General features: G+C 35.0%; 1 protein-coding gene across 3 annotated transcripts in view; it reads right to left on the bottom strand.

Moving 5' to 3' along the window:
• EHBP1 (EH domain binding protein 1) overlaps positions 1-14618 on the bottom strand; it is a 345442-nt gene that overhangs the window by 137409 nt on the left and 193415 nt on the right. For all 3 annotated transcript variants that reach the window (XM_012639212.1, XM_012639213.1, XM_012639210.1), the window contains exon 10: positions 10761-10950. In XM_012639212.1, coding sequence (XP_012494666.1) covers positions 10761-10950 — 190 coding nt within the window. The remainder of the gene's footprint in view (positions 1-10760; positions 10951-14618) is intronic.

The raw sequence follows: 14618 nt of genomic DNA, 5'->3' as shown, positions 1-14618 counted from the left end.
AAACTCCTGGGCTCAAGTTATCCTCCTGACTCAGCCTCCAAGTAGGTGGGACCACAGGCATGTACTACATGCCTGGCTAATTTTTCTGTTTTTTTGTAGAGACAGGGTCGCTCTTGCTCAGGCTGGTCTCAAACTCCTGGCCTCAAGTGATCCTCACTCCTTGGCCTCCAAAGTGCCAGGATTATAGGCATGAGCCATTGCACCTGGCCCATGAATACCTTTTATTGCTAACGTTTATGAAAGTTAAGGTTGTTATTCAGGGAAATGATGAAGTGCACAAATGTCTGAGTTAATATTTTCAAAATTAAGAAACGTACTTTGGTTATATACACTCCAATGTCTCATGCTTCAAATATTATTAATATAGGATTGGTAATGGTTTAGACATGGTATTTTAATTTGTATTAAGTAAATATTTTGAAGTAATTTCTTTCCAAAAAAATTAGAGGTGCTCCATTGGAAACATACTTTTTTGTGAAAAAAAAAAGCAAGTAAGTAAAATAATTTTTATATTAAAAAATATTTTGTTTTAGTCAATTTTAACTTTGTAAGAATAGCATGAGTTGCAATAAGGGTAACACCACTATATAAGGTAAAGTTTTGCTAAGTAAATTTAAAGTATTAAAAAGTTTTAAAGAGGCCGGGTGCGGTGGCTCATGCCTGTAATCCTAGTACTCTGGGAGGCCGAGGCGGGCGGATCGTTTGAGCTCAGGAGTTCGAGACCAGCCTGAGCAAGAGTGAGACCCCATCTTAAAAATATATAGAAAAAATTAGCCGGGCATGGTGGCGCATGCCTGTAGTCCCAGCTACTCGGGAGGCTGAGGCAGTAGGATTTCTTGAGCCCAGGAGTTTGAGGTTGCTGTGAGCTAGGCTGACGCCACGGCACTCTACTCCAGGCATCAGAGTGAGACTCTGTCTCAAAAAAAAAAAAAAAGTTTTAAAGAGATATATAATAACAGGGATAATATATAATGGAACAAACATTTTCACATTGTATGAAAAACATAAGTGCACATTACATATATATTAACTCATTAAAGTCAGGCCAAATGAGGACCTCTACCTAATAATTCAAGTTGTGAATACATGAAAGAATAAATTATTTTCAATTAAAATTAAAAAGAAAACCTGTTACTTATACTAATCACTCAATTAAATGAGACTTCTCTGTTTTGCTTTCTTGTGAAGTTTTACTATAATAAGTTATATGCAGATGGTCCTGGAGGAGGAGCATGTCCAGCTATGTTATAATCTACATTTTCTGGAGGCAATTAAGAAGAGTTAAATAAACAAACGCTAAACAGTTTTCACTTCAGTAACATCTGGTAGTGGTGGTGGTGGTGGAAAAAGAGCTTTAGTATTTTTATCCAAACGATTACATCAATCTACTAATCTCTAAGAATTTGGAAATTCTGATGTAGTGTAGATAAACAATTATGTCTTGAATTCACAAGAATTTTGGGTATGAGAATGGTCCCAAACTGTGGGATTTAACACTAGAACATAACTATATTTAACTGTAAAGTAATACTACAAACTCTTATTAAAGTAACATAAATACTTTATAAGTTTATATTCCAGGAGAATTATTAATTTATTCACAATACGTTTCCAATTATTGGCTTTGCTTTCCAATAAGATCATTATTAGAGAGGTTTATCTAGCTTTAAAGTCTTTGTGCAGCACTATGCTGCATGCTGATTATTAGAAGTTTTTTTTAAAAAGAACAAAAATGTTCCTGGGCTATAAACTTAAGTTATAAACTTAAGACCTAATGAAATGATCTAGCTACATGCAGGTTTGCAAAGAAAATGCTCACACACCCTTAATGATAATAGCACTAATGGAGCCAATATAGTGTACATATTAATCCTTAGATTACGACTCTTAATCCAGGTACTAAAGAGTTTACATGTCCCAGAGTAGTTTGGCCCTCTGTACATAAGCTGGTTAAAGAATACCTATTACCGATGAAAATATGTCCAAAACTCTTGCTTAAATGCCATGGATACAAATAGTAAAAGGAATATTAAAGTATTTTATAATATCCAGTTACTCCATTAACTCAATCATACTGTGATTGTTTTTTAGACTCTTCTCCAAGTTCAAACACGTAAGGCTTGCTCTTCAAGCCTTTCAAGTTGAGACTTATACGAAAAACAATGTCATGCAAGAAGTTTAAATAAAACATAAAGCATTCAGAGAAATGATTACAGAAGTTCAAGTTCATTGTAATATCTTCCTCATCAACACATCAAATAGTAAAGCTAAAAATTCTAATTGAATTTATAGTTTATATTTTGTTGTTATTTCTTCTTGACCCATGGGTTATTTGAAAGTGTATATATTAATTTTCAGATATATAGGTTTGTTCTAGTTACTATTTTGTTATTGATTTCTATATTAATTGCACCATAAGCAGAGAACATAATTTCAACCCTCTGAAATTCGTTGAAAACTTGCTTTAGAGCATAGGTTATGGTCACTTTTTATAAAGAAATGGATTCTATAGCTATACAATATAGTATTTTAGGAGGTCAAAATTGTTAATTGAGTCTTTAAATCTTATGATTTTTTAGTTTGCCTATTCCATCAATAATGGAGAGAGATGTGTTATAATTGCCTAGTGCGATATGGATTGTTTCTTTTTAGTTCTTTCAAAATTTGCATTGTATATTTTGAGAATATGTTATTAGGCAGATATAAATTAAAAAGTTACTATCTTCCTAGAGAAATGAACCTTTTATCACAATGAAATAATCAGCTTTACATCTATAGCCTTAAAACCTATTATATTTGATATTAATATGGCTACATTGTTTTTCTTTGGTTAGTATTTTCATAGGATATCTTTTTCTCAATCTTTTGATTTCAACATTTCATATACCTATGTTTTAGAGGTCAACAGTCAGATTTTTAAAAAAATTCAGACTGATAATCTTTGTCTTTTAACTGTAACATCTAGTCCATTTAGATTTAATGTAATTACAAATAATTTGAGTTTAAATCTACCATATTACTTCATATTTCCATTTGTTTAAGCTACTCCATGCTTATTTCTCTCCTTTTTGGGCCTTTTATTGAATTACTATTTTTTAAAAAACCTATCCTCTATTCTCTCTTCTAGTTTGGAAGTTATACATTATGTTTCTATTCTTTTAATGGTTGCACTAAAAATTACAACATTCTTACAGTTAACTAATCAATATGTACAGAGAAGTCAATATCTTTATCCTACTTCTCAATATAGGGTGAGTATCCCTTATCCAAAATGCTTGGGACCAGAAGTGTTTTGGATTTCAGATTATTTTGGATGTTAGAATATTTGTACATACCTAATGAGATACCTTGGAGATAGGACTCAAACCTAAACATGAAATTCATTTATGTTTCACATATAACTTATGTATATAGACTAAAGGTAATTTTATACAATATTTTTAATTATTTTGTATATGAAACAAAGTTTATATACACTGAACCATCATAAAGCAAAGGTGTCACTATCTCAAGCCACCAATGTGGACAATCTGTAGTTGTCTGGCATCACCATTATTCCTGACTCTTAATTTATATGCTACCAATAAACAATTGTTTTCTTAAGCTTATTCACACATAAGTACTTCACAGTAAAAAGTATGACATATCATTAATATAGTGAAAAAATAATGTGTTCAGGATAATAAGCAGCATAGTACATCACCTGAACACCTGTATCAGCTGTTAAACAACAGCAACAACACATACCAGAGGGATCCCATCCCTACCTATGACTCCGTGTTTTGATTAAAAGGTTACTGTACAATGTAGAATAACCCCCTTGCGGACACTGAATAAACTAGGTGTTGTGCGCCTGAGTTTTAACTGTGACCCATAATATGAGGTCAGGTGTGGAATTTTCTACTTGTGGCATAATGTCAGCACTCAAAAACTTTTGGATTTTGGAGCATTTCAGATTTCAGATTTGTGATATTCAACAAGGGGCTTAAAATACATTGCTGTAATTATTGTCTTCCCAGTTTATATATTATTGTCATATATTTTAATTCTATCTTTTATTTTATCCTACCACAACATATTATTTCAAATTGTCAATGTTTGCTTAGATTTATCCACATATTTGCAATTGTGTGACCTGTCTTTCTTGAATTCCTGTTCTTCTGCTTTTTTTTTTTCTGAGACAGGGTCTCGCTCTGTTGCCCAGGCTAGAATGCAATGGCGTCAGCCTAGCTCACAGCAACCTCAAACTCATGGGCTCAAGCAATCCTCCCGCCTCAGCCTCCTGAGTAGCTGGCACTACAGATGTGTGCCACCACACCTAGCTAATTTTTTCTATTTTTAGTAGAGACGGGTCTCGCTCTTGCTCAGACTGGTCTCAAACTCCTGACCTCAAGTGATCCTCCCGCCTTCACCTCCCAGAGTGGTAGGATAACTAGTGTGAGCCACCATGCCTGGCCAAATTCCTGATCTTCTAATGAATATTTTCCTTCTGCCTAAATTCCATGTTTTAGAATTTCCTTTAGCAAGGGCCTGCTGGTAACAAAGTTAGTTGTCTGGAAAAATCTTTATTTTTGTCCTCATTCTTGAAAGATATATTCACTGGACATACAATTATAGGGTGGCAGTTATTTTCTTTCATCGTGTGGAAAACACTGTTGAACTATCTTCTGGCTTCCATTGTTGCTGTTTGTTTTTGTGGTAAGTTTGTTTTACAGAAGGTAATTTGCTCTGATGGCTAAGCCTGGTCCCCTTTTTGTGACCAGTTATTTTGTGTAAAATTTAAAGAGGCACTCACTTTTAGGATGATATTTTTTAGCATGACATGGAGAGTGAATGTCTCCTTAAGAATGAGGCACCTATTGCCATTTATGAAGACACTCTGGTTTGTGTAAGTGCCAAGTCTGCACTCACGTGGCTCCAGGAGTTAGTGGCTCCTTACATTTGCACCCTCGTTGCCTTTCTGGCTTCACCCTAGTCCTGGCCCTGCTGTGCATTCTGTTGTGGGCCTTTTAGTTTTTTGTCTTTGTTTTTTTCTTATTCTTAGAGTGAAGTTTATTAGTACTGGACATCTGGATGGGTTCTGTCATAGTTTAGATAAATCTGTTCAAATAGCCTAGATATATTCTTCTACCTCATGCAGTAAAAGGTGAGCTAATTAGTGCTTCTTTCAAATTTATCATCAGTAATGTACCCTAAAGTGGTCCTGCCAATATATAGCAATAGCACTCAGTTTGCCCAGCCAGAAATGGAGGTAAAGAACTTTCTAGGAGGCCTTCGTGTATAAAAGCTGAAAAGGGTGTTAGCTTTGTGGTTTGAATTTGCTGCTGGGATCAGAAGGGCTACTATAAATTACTTTGATTTTGGTTTACCCTGTTTACCACCCTACAGTTTGGTTTACCCTAGTTTACCCGACAGTTTCTGTAGTCTACTCAAGTTCAAAAACATCCAAAAACTTTCGGTCTTTCCTGCAACTTTGCAGAAAGAAGCAACATGAGTGAAGGCTTCAGTTATTTAGCTGGGTCTTGAGATATGGATAGGGTTTCCACTTTTAGAGATGGTGCAATTGGACAGTAGTATCACTGTCAATCATTGGAGCTCCACCAATCATGATCTTTGAAGGAGCCCTTCTCTACTTGACCAGGCTCATTTCATCATGGAATGTATCATGGGGCTCTTCTCTACTGTTAGGGACAGGTGTAGGTAGGCACTGTTAACCACAGGAAAAGAGGAGCAGGGCAAAAATGAGGAGGCCAATAAGCGTTTAGAATCTAACCCGGAATGGCAAAAACTTGTTGTTAAGGACTTTCACAGCCAGGAGCATGCTCAGAAACTAGGGGCTCAAGTCCAAAGGTGACCTTTCCTCCATTAACACATATTAGCATAGTAAAAATCACACCCACTAGCACCATGACAGTTTACAAATGCCATGGCAACCCCTGCAAGTTACCTTATAAGGATAAAATTTGGGAGGGCCCTGAGTTCTAAAAATTCTCCACCCTTTTCCCAAGAAAGTAATGAATATTCTGCCCACCATTTAGCATATCATGAGGCATAGACATAAAAGCAGAAGTGTGGTAAAACCTCAGGGTCTTCTCTACTCTAGGAGATAGAACCATTTCCCCTCAGGAAACGTTCTTTCGCTGTCTATTTTTGTGCAAAATAGCCTGCAATAAAAGCTGCCTGTTGGAAGTGTTGTCTGTCATCACTCCCTCACACCACCTGGCTTGTGATTATTCCAAGTCAGGAGCCAAAGAACTGGGGCAACAGCTCTAAAAAAATCAACCCTGACATCTATGCAATCACAGAAGTGTAAGTTTAATTTACTTTAATTCTTTTTAAGTTGTCTTTTAATTCTGTTGCCTGGGCTAGAGTGCAGTGGCATCATCATAGCTTACTGCCACCTCCAACTCCTGGGTTCAAGCGATTCTCCTTCCTCAGCCTCTCCAGTACCTGGGACTACAGGCACTTGCCACCACACCTGGCTAATTTTTTAATTTTTTATAGAGATGGGGCCTTGCTATTGCTCAGGCTGTCAAGCTATCCTCCTGCCTCAGACTCCCAAAGTGCTAGGATTACAGGCATGAACCACCACGCCTGGCCTACTTTAATTCTTTACTGTCATTGATAGTTGGCTCTTTATATTGTGATTTTTTTATGGAATTAGGTATATAGTGTTTAATAACATACTTTAGCAGATGTATCTGGCAACAATTTCATTTATATTCCTAAGCTCTTTCTTATAACTTGAATGGCATTTTATACTAAGTTGTATGAATTATATCTAGGAGTTAGCATATTCAGAGTTATATATTTATTAATTTATATTCATTATCAGTGAATGGTAGTCAGCCACCATTGGGCCTAACTCACTTTATTTTATTGGATGGTTATGTGTCTAATGTTGGGTTACTTCTCTAAACATTGGTCTTTCTTCCTAAATTGTTTCAAAAATTGTGGTTTTCTCATTTTATAAATGCAGAAATCAATGGTCTAAAGTATTACGTTTATGTGTATTTATGATGCTGAGGGGCATTTAGTTGCCTTTGGGGCAGTCTGAATTTTATTTTTCCATATAAGTACATGCTTATTATTACTTTGTTTAAATTCTAGTTTGGGTTTTTTTCATGAATTTTCTTAAAAATAAGTAGTTTCAAGTGACAGGTGGGGAAATCAATAATCTAGTTGAGCAATTATTTTATGATAGTGAATGCTCTTCCATCTCTGCAGTCAGTTGTCACTGAGTACAGTTTGGCATTTTGTTATACAAACAGTTGTGGTTCAATATTCTTTTATTATTCAACTAAAATTTGGGCCTGGTTTTGTTCAAAAACTTTATTTAAATCACTGTCTCCTTTTCAATTTACAAATAAGGAAAACAATTGGCCTAGAAGCAATTTTTAAGCATCATAATAATAAATTTAACAGAAATATTTTGATGTAGAATACATTTTCCTGCTTTCTTAAATAGAATATTATTAATATACACTAAACATAATATACTCTTTCATGTTGACTCAGGGTTGCCAAAATGGTCAACTATTTTACTAAGCTTTAATACTGGAAGGTCTTCAGGAACTACTGGGACAGACAGACCTATTCCTGTGATGAGTAAGGCCCATACTACTGTGCTTTCTTGGCTGCCATTTATCATTTTTTATTACTTTCAGTACGCCACTGATTCTAATCTACTGCCTTATCTCATACATAATTGTGTAGTTAGTGATTTCCAATTTCTTTTCTGTCTCTCTTTTTTTTTTCACTTGGCAATGGTCCACATTTTTTCAAACGAAGTCTTACCTGAACTCAAATATATAAAATGAATGAACTGAACTCAAATATATAAAATGAATGAATGTGGATTTGTGCTGTGGAAGTAGAAGAGAGGGTCCAGAGCCCTGTTGCCAAGCCGCCATACCTGGTCTCCAGTGTAGAACACTGAGTCACTTGATGGAACCCCGGGTCACCACCAGTTTCATACACTGGTTTAGTGTAAGAGTGAAATCCTCTATTCTGAGGGATATTTTTTTCAGCAAATACTACCTTGTATATATCATATGCAGAAGGCAAACCAAAACATGATCTCATTACTCACCTCTATTAGTGTAACAAACAAAAGCTGGAACGCATTCTACTAAGTGAGGTATCCCAAGAATGGAAAGACAAGCACCACATGTACTCACCATCAAATTGGTATTAACTGATCAACATATAAGTGAACATATCTGAATAACATCTATTGGATGTTGGGCAGGGTGGAGGGGGAAGGGGGGGAGAAGAGAGGAGGGGACGGGTATATGCATACACAAAGAGTGCAATGCACACCACCTGAAGGATGGACATATTTGAAACTCGGACCTGGGGGGGCGGGCAAGGGCAACATACAAACATCTGTACCCCCATAATATGCTGAAATAAAAAAAAAAAAAGAAAAAAAACCAGAAGTGCAAGGTTTGAAAATTCAAATATAGAAAGTTTAAAAAGTGAAAAATGCCTTCCCCAATTTTCTGCATACCCTCTATTCTACCACGACCCTTCTCCTCAAAGGTAACCACTATTAAGTTACTTGTGATTATTTCTGCAATGTATATGAGCATTTATGTATGTGTGCACATGTGTATATGTGTGAATAAGGTTTTTTATACATACAGAAGAGGTCATACTATACTTTGCAATGTACTTTATTTCACTTAATAATATATCAGCAGTTTTTTTTTTTTTTTTAAGAAATGAGGTTTCAAACAACCCTAGGCTCAAACGATCCTCCTGCCTCAGCCTCCTGAGTAGCTGGGACTACAGGTGTGTGCCACTGCACCTGGCTGTCTTTTTTAACAATAATTTTTCAGTTGGGTTTCACTGGGTATGTTATCCAAACTAACTTCCAGATCAGTAAAAGGTTACTGAGGATGTGACTATGTTTATACTGTCTGTGTCTGAGCATAATGAGGCACTTCCCAAGAGAAGCATGGTAGTAAAATACTCAGCCTTTCCCATGAACATCATTTACTCTACAATGTATCTGCAATGGAACATTTACCTCAAAATAACGCACAAAATAGCTATTCATATAGCTATTACATACTTCATTGTAAGACAGCTTTATATTGATCATATAAACAATGTTTCCATGGAAAATGTATTCAGAGTTTCAACCTGAAACCAGAAATATCTGTCTAGAGATAGCATAGCACAGTGAGAAAAGTGTGCGTTTTACATGCAAAAGACCTGAATTTTAATCCTGGCACTGCCACCACTAGTTTTATCACTTTGAGCAAATTACTTAAATAAGGTTTAGTTTATCATATGTAAAACAGATACACACACACACACACACACACACTCTCTCTCTCTCTCTCTCTCTCTCTCTCTCTCTCTCTGGATCAAATGAGGTAACAGAACACTGCCTGGCACACAATATGCACTAAGTTCCTTTCCTTTCCCCTACAGAGGGATTGGGAATTCTTGATTAGCTTTGAACTCCTGATGAACTAAAGAGGAATGGTACAGGGGGCAGGCAATGAAGGACTAGAGATTAAATGAGACAAGGGATAGGTTTAGGGATTCTTTATGGTCAGAATGGATAAGGGACACAAATAGCTTCTTGATTCTGGCTAGTGCCCTAGTCATTGTCTTTATTTTTGCTCTCATGGGTATTGGAATTGGCCATCTCCTTTGCTTTATATTTCTACCCCATCTGCTCCCTTCATTTAGAGTCTCCATCCCCTTTCTTTAGCCAACCACAAGACAGAATTTGGTCCTAGTTTCCCCCTTTAAAGTCATAGGGTTAAAAAAAAAAACAAAAAAACCCTGATCTAAAACAAACGCCTGTAGATGGACTACTGGAATGGCAGAATGAGGACCTCAGTGAACTCACTCTCCCTCTAAAATAACAAAAATACAGGTAGACAAATAAAATCAACTATGTCAGAACTCTGGCATTTAACAAAAGGCACAGAATGAATTAAGAAATTGTCTATCCAAGAGTAACTACTGAACTTCAATGTCCTTGAGAAAAACAGCAACACAGGCACCTAAGGTGGAGGATGGTCCCGATATTATACAATTAATGAAAACGTCAGGTTCCAATCCTTCCTCTACTGGCAGGGGGTAGGGAACCGGTGACCTTTCCTTTATCCTTCTGAGATCAAGTTAGTCTTATTTTTACCACAACTACCTATGAGAATTAAATAATCTAATATAGTAACAATAACAACACTACTACATCCCATGAGTAGGTGGGCAAGTTATTTACCTCAAAAAACTTGCTAAAACCAACATTTCTACCTTACACTTGGAAGATAACATATTATTTGCAATCAAATCATTTAATAGCTTTAGACTTTTGTTCCAACGCAGTGTTTTACCTTTCCATGTAGTTATTACATATTAAAATTTCTGAGCCTTAATATTTCTAGTACATTTGTCAAAGAATAATTTCTATTCCTTCCTCTTTATTACTATAAGCTGTCTCTCATGCCTAGTTGCTTTAGAGCATCCTTTCTTTAAAGCACCAATGACTTTCTTCCTCTGATTTCAAAATAGCATTTTAAAAACAAATCTTGCCCCAAGCCATCCAATCCATACTGTTTTGTAAATTTATGGGCTCGAAAACATATATACTGTGTTGCAGTATAATAGATTTACTTGGATTTTACTTTTAAATCATCAAAAGTAGCTAACAATGACTTTTCTTAATTTGAATTAAATTACATAGGGGGAAGAAGAGCCAATATTAATACATTTCATTATGAATAAAATCCTACCTTAGGAGAAGTAGAGAGATCTTTTCCTGCAGAAACAACTGTGTTTTCATTTACTCCTCCTGTCTTTGGTGAGAAGACTGGTGGGGCTGGGGCCTTTCTTTTCACTCTCCTTTCAGTTTCCAGTTCTTGAATGGGATTTATGAAATTATTTGGAGGAGGAGTTGGTTTAGGTTCATAAAAAGGATTTGATCTAAATGAAAGAATTATTATTGTTAAATGTCTCTCAAAAATAGTTTATTTCCAACTAAAATAATAAAACATGTACTGAAACTATAATTTTTTTATCAAATAAAACCCAAAGCAGTGATAATCTACCATTTCGAAGCAATGACTGTTAATCTTTTAGTCCATTTCTATCTAGATTTAAATAAAGTTCTTCTTTTTAAAAGTATTTTTAAATTTTTTAAAAATACAAGGTCAAACTCGAACTATTATATATAGAGCCTTAGAAAAACGTTAAATGTTAAAAACAGTAACTCCAATATATTTTCCACACCAAAGGAAAAGGAAATAAGATGTGAAAATGTTGATTTGTTTCCTTTATTATGCTCTACCCCATTTTTTTTTCTTATATTTCATCCTTTCTTCCATGTTAAATTCTCTTCTCATTATGGAACATCTTTTAGTGGTTCATTCAGCAAGGTTCTGTTAACAGTAAGTTCTCCCAGACTTTGAAAATGTCTTTATTTCAGCTTCATACTTAAATGATAGTTTAGTTGGGTACAGAATTCTAGTTGTCAGCTATTGTCTCAGGGCTCTGAAGATATTAGCCTAGTGTTAGCCTAATTTTGCTCCTTTGTAAGTCATCTTTTCTCTGTGGTTGCTGTTAAGATCTCATTATTTTTGGTTTTGAACAATTTTACTATGATGTGTCTAGATGTGGATTTCTTTTAATTTATCCTGTTTCAGACTCTTTATTTCCTGAGTCTGAAGATTCATGTGTTTCATCAGTTTAGAAAAATTATCATCCATTATCTTTTTAATAGCCTCTTCTCTATTTTCTCTCTTCTCTTCTTTAGAAAATCTTGTTAGATGTATGCTGAACTACCCACTTGTCATTTTTCCTAACCTCTCCTTCATACTTTTACAAATCCATATTCCTCCTGTGCTACATTCTAAGATAATTCTCTCACATTTCTGATCCAGTTCACTTTTTCTCTCTTCCTCTGGGTCTAAAGTTCAATTCTCCATAAATTTTTAATTTCAATAAGCATATTTCTTCATGTGTCTGTGTGTATGGTACCCGAGGTACAAAGATTTGGGTTATTAATCATTTTAACATATTTATTTTATTGTCTGTATCTGATAAATCTATTATTTGAAGTTCTTGCATGTGTAATCCTGCTGTTTCTTTTGTCTCCAGACTCTTTCTCTTGGTAGCTGTTTCCTTGTGTGTTTTGTAATTCTAGATTTCTGAGTTCAGGTCTTAATCTCAGGAATCCAGTATAGTCTGAGTGAGGAGTGTCTCTCTTCAGAGCGTTTTATGCTTGCATTTGCCAAGTATGTTAGGAGCAACTTTATATGTTTCTTTCTTGGTTTAGGAGTTTCCAGACCATCCTGTCAAAATAATGTCAAATTCACATGAGGGAGGGACTGTGCTTATAAATTCTCAGAGAAGATTTTTTTCCCCCTGCCTAGGCAGAAAAACTTCTTTGTTAACTTTATGAGTAGATGGATTTTTTTTTCCTGGTTAGTTATCCTTTAACATAAGTACAGTTGGCTCTCTATGGGTTCTGCATCCATAGATTCCAACCAACTGTAGATTGCAAGTATTTGAGGAAAAAAAAATGGATGGTTGCATCTGTATTAAACAGGTACAGACTTTTTTCTTGTCATTATTCACTAAACAATACAGTATAACAACTATTTACATAGTATTTACCTTGTATTAAATATTATAAGAAATCTAGAGATGATTTAAAGTATACAGGAGGATGTGCATGGGTTATATGCAAATACTATACCATTTTATATAAGGCACTTGAATATCCATGGATTTTGGTATGGGGGAGAGTCCTGGAACCAATCCCCCACAGATACCAAAAGACAACTGTATCTGGTGTATATGATAATTATTCTTCCTGTTGCACAGTGATAAACCATTATTCTAGTTCTTATTTACTAGTTTGTTGCAATTTTTCCCAATACCAGTAGGTTCCCTAGAGTCTCACATCCTATGTGCATAGTAACAACAGAACTTCTGAATCTACAGAGCTAAGGACCAGATCACCCAAATATTGAGATTATACCCAGGGAATACTATCTAGTCATATAAGGTCTATACATATGACAGCCCTCTTTCAATTGTGCATGTTCTTTGAATTACAACAGCACCAAACTCACTTAGAACCAATAAGTAATTATCTACATATCTGCCTAAGGATTTATAGAAAGATCACATGAGGCCCTGGATACCAAGTATATCTAGATCAGAGTGGGTAAATATATCATACTTGTGATGTTATTCTCACTCTTGTTTCATAGCAATAATTAGTGTCATGTGACTCCTTCCCATTGAGCTAGGATACAGCCTCAGAATCTCCTTCAACCTAGTGCATAGGGTAGTTTAGTTTAACTAAGTGAAGGTGGCACATTCATAGAAACCTATGTACTGTTCTTCATCTTCCTGTGATCCTGCATTTAAGAGAAAAAGAAGCCAGGCATTGTGGCACACACCTGTAGTCCCAGCTACTCAGGAAGCTGAGGCAGGAGGATCACTTGAGCCCAGGAGTTAAAGGTTGCAGTGAGCTATGATGATGTCACTGCGCTCTAGCCTGGGAGACAGAGCGAGACCTTGTCTCAAAACACAACAACAACAATAAAAAAAAAAAAAAAAAGAAAAGAAAAAGAACAGGAAATATGTATATTTTTGAAAATTAGCTTTTCAAACCAAAATATTCTTGCCTAGAAACCAAGTTATCCTTGAAGTATTTACAGTCCCATATTCTAACTTAGTTGTTCAGAAAAAGCTGAACATTCTTTCTGAAAAGAGGTAGAAAAGCTATAACATTCAGTCTAGAATGGAGAACTTACCAATAACATTACTAACTAAAATTTATTAAGTATTTATACTATACGAGACACTGTTTAAATGCTTCATATATATTAACTCATTTAATCCTTAAAACGACTTTGTTTATCATGCTAATCAACAGCCTTGTTTAGCCATTTTTCAAATTCCAAAAGTACTTCAAAGGGAGGTAAATATAAAGAAATGGGATAAAAACAAAATTTAAAACCCCAGAAGTTAGAAAAGAAAAAAAAACTTTGTTTCAGAATTTGTTTGATGTAAATTGTCTCAGGGCTGAACAAACTCACATTTATAACTGAATTTAATTCAGCTATATAAATTATTTAGAGATATTAATGTTTTAAATAATTATTCCTGGTTAAATCTTTCTATAACGGGTACTATAATAACCATCAATTTGTTATATGGCTAGTTTTTTTTTAAACCCAGTTATATTAGAGGTTGGATTATTTATATTACAAAAGGTTGTTATGCTTAACAGAAAAAAATAACAGAACTCCTGTTTAAACAGGCAATTCTTGAGTGCACTTTGTATAATTGAATTTATAAAACTCAGTTTGCACACAACTTTCATAAAACGTTATCTAATATGTATAGCAAGGTATTTCCATATTGCCCTTTTTCTTTATGCCTCTCTGCCTGCTTCTAACCACTTAGCCTTCCTCTAGCCACTTGAATATTGGTGTTTCTTGTATAGGGAATGTAAACACAAGTACAAAAGCTCAGATCAATTGATTTCGTGTTACTGGAAATATAAGCAAAATAGACATTTTCTTGAATCAATTAGAGCTGTGTTTCTCAATCTTTTTTATATTATGACAGGCATT

Source organism: Propithecus coquereli, unplaced genomic scaffold, assembly GCF_000956105.1.
Source record: "Propithecus coquereli isolate 6110/MARCELLA unplaced genomic scaffold, Pcoq_1.0 Scaffold138, whole genome shotgun sequence".
NCBI lineage: Eukaryota > Metazoa > Chordata > Mammalia > Primates > Indriidae > Propithecus > Propithecus coquereli.
Note: the sequence above shows the minus strand (reverse complement) of the source record. Positions and strands in the feature narration are given on the sequence as shown.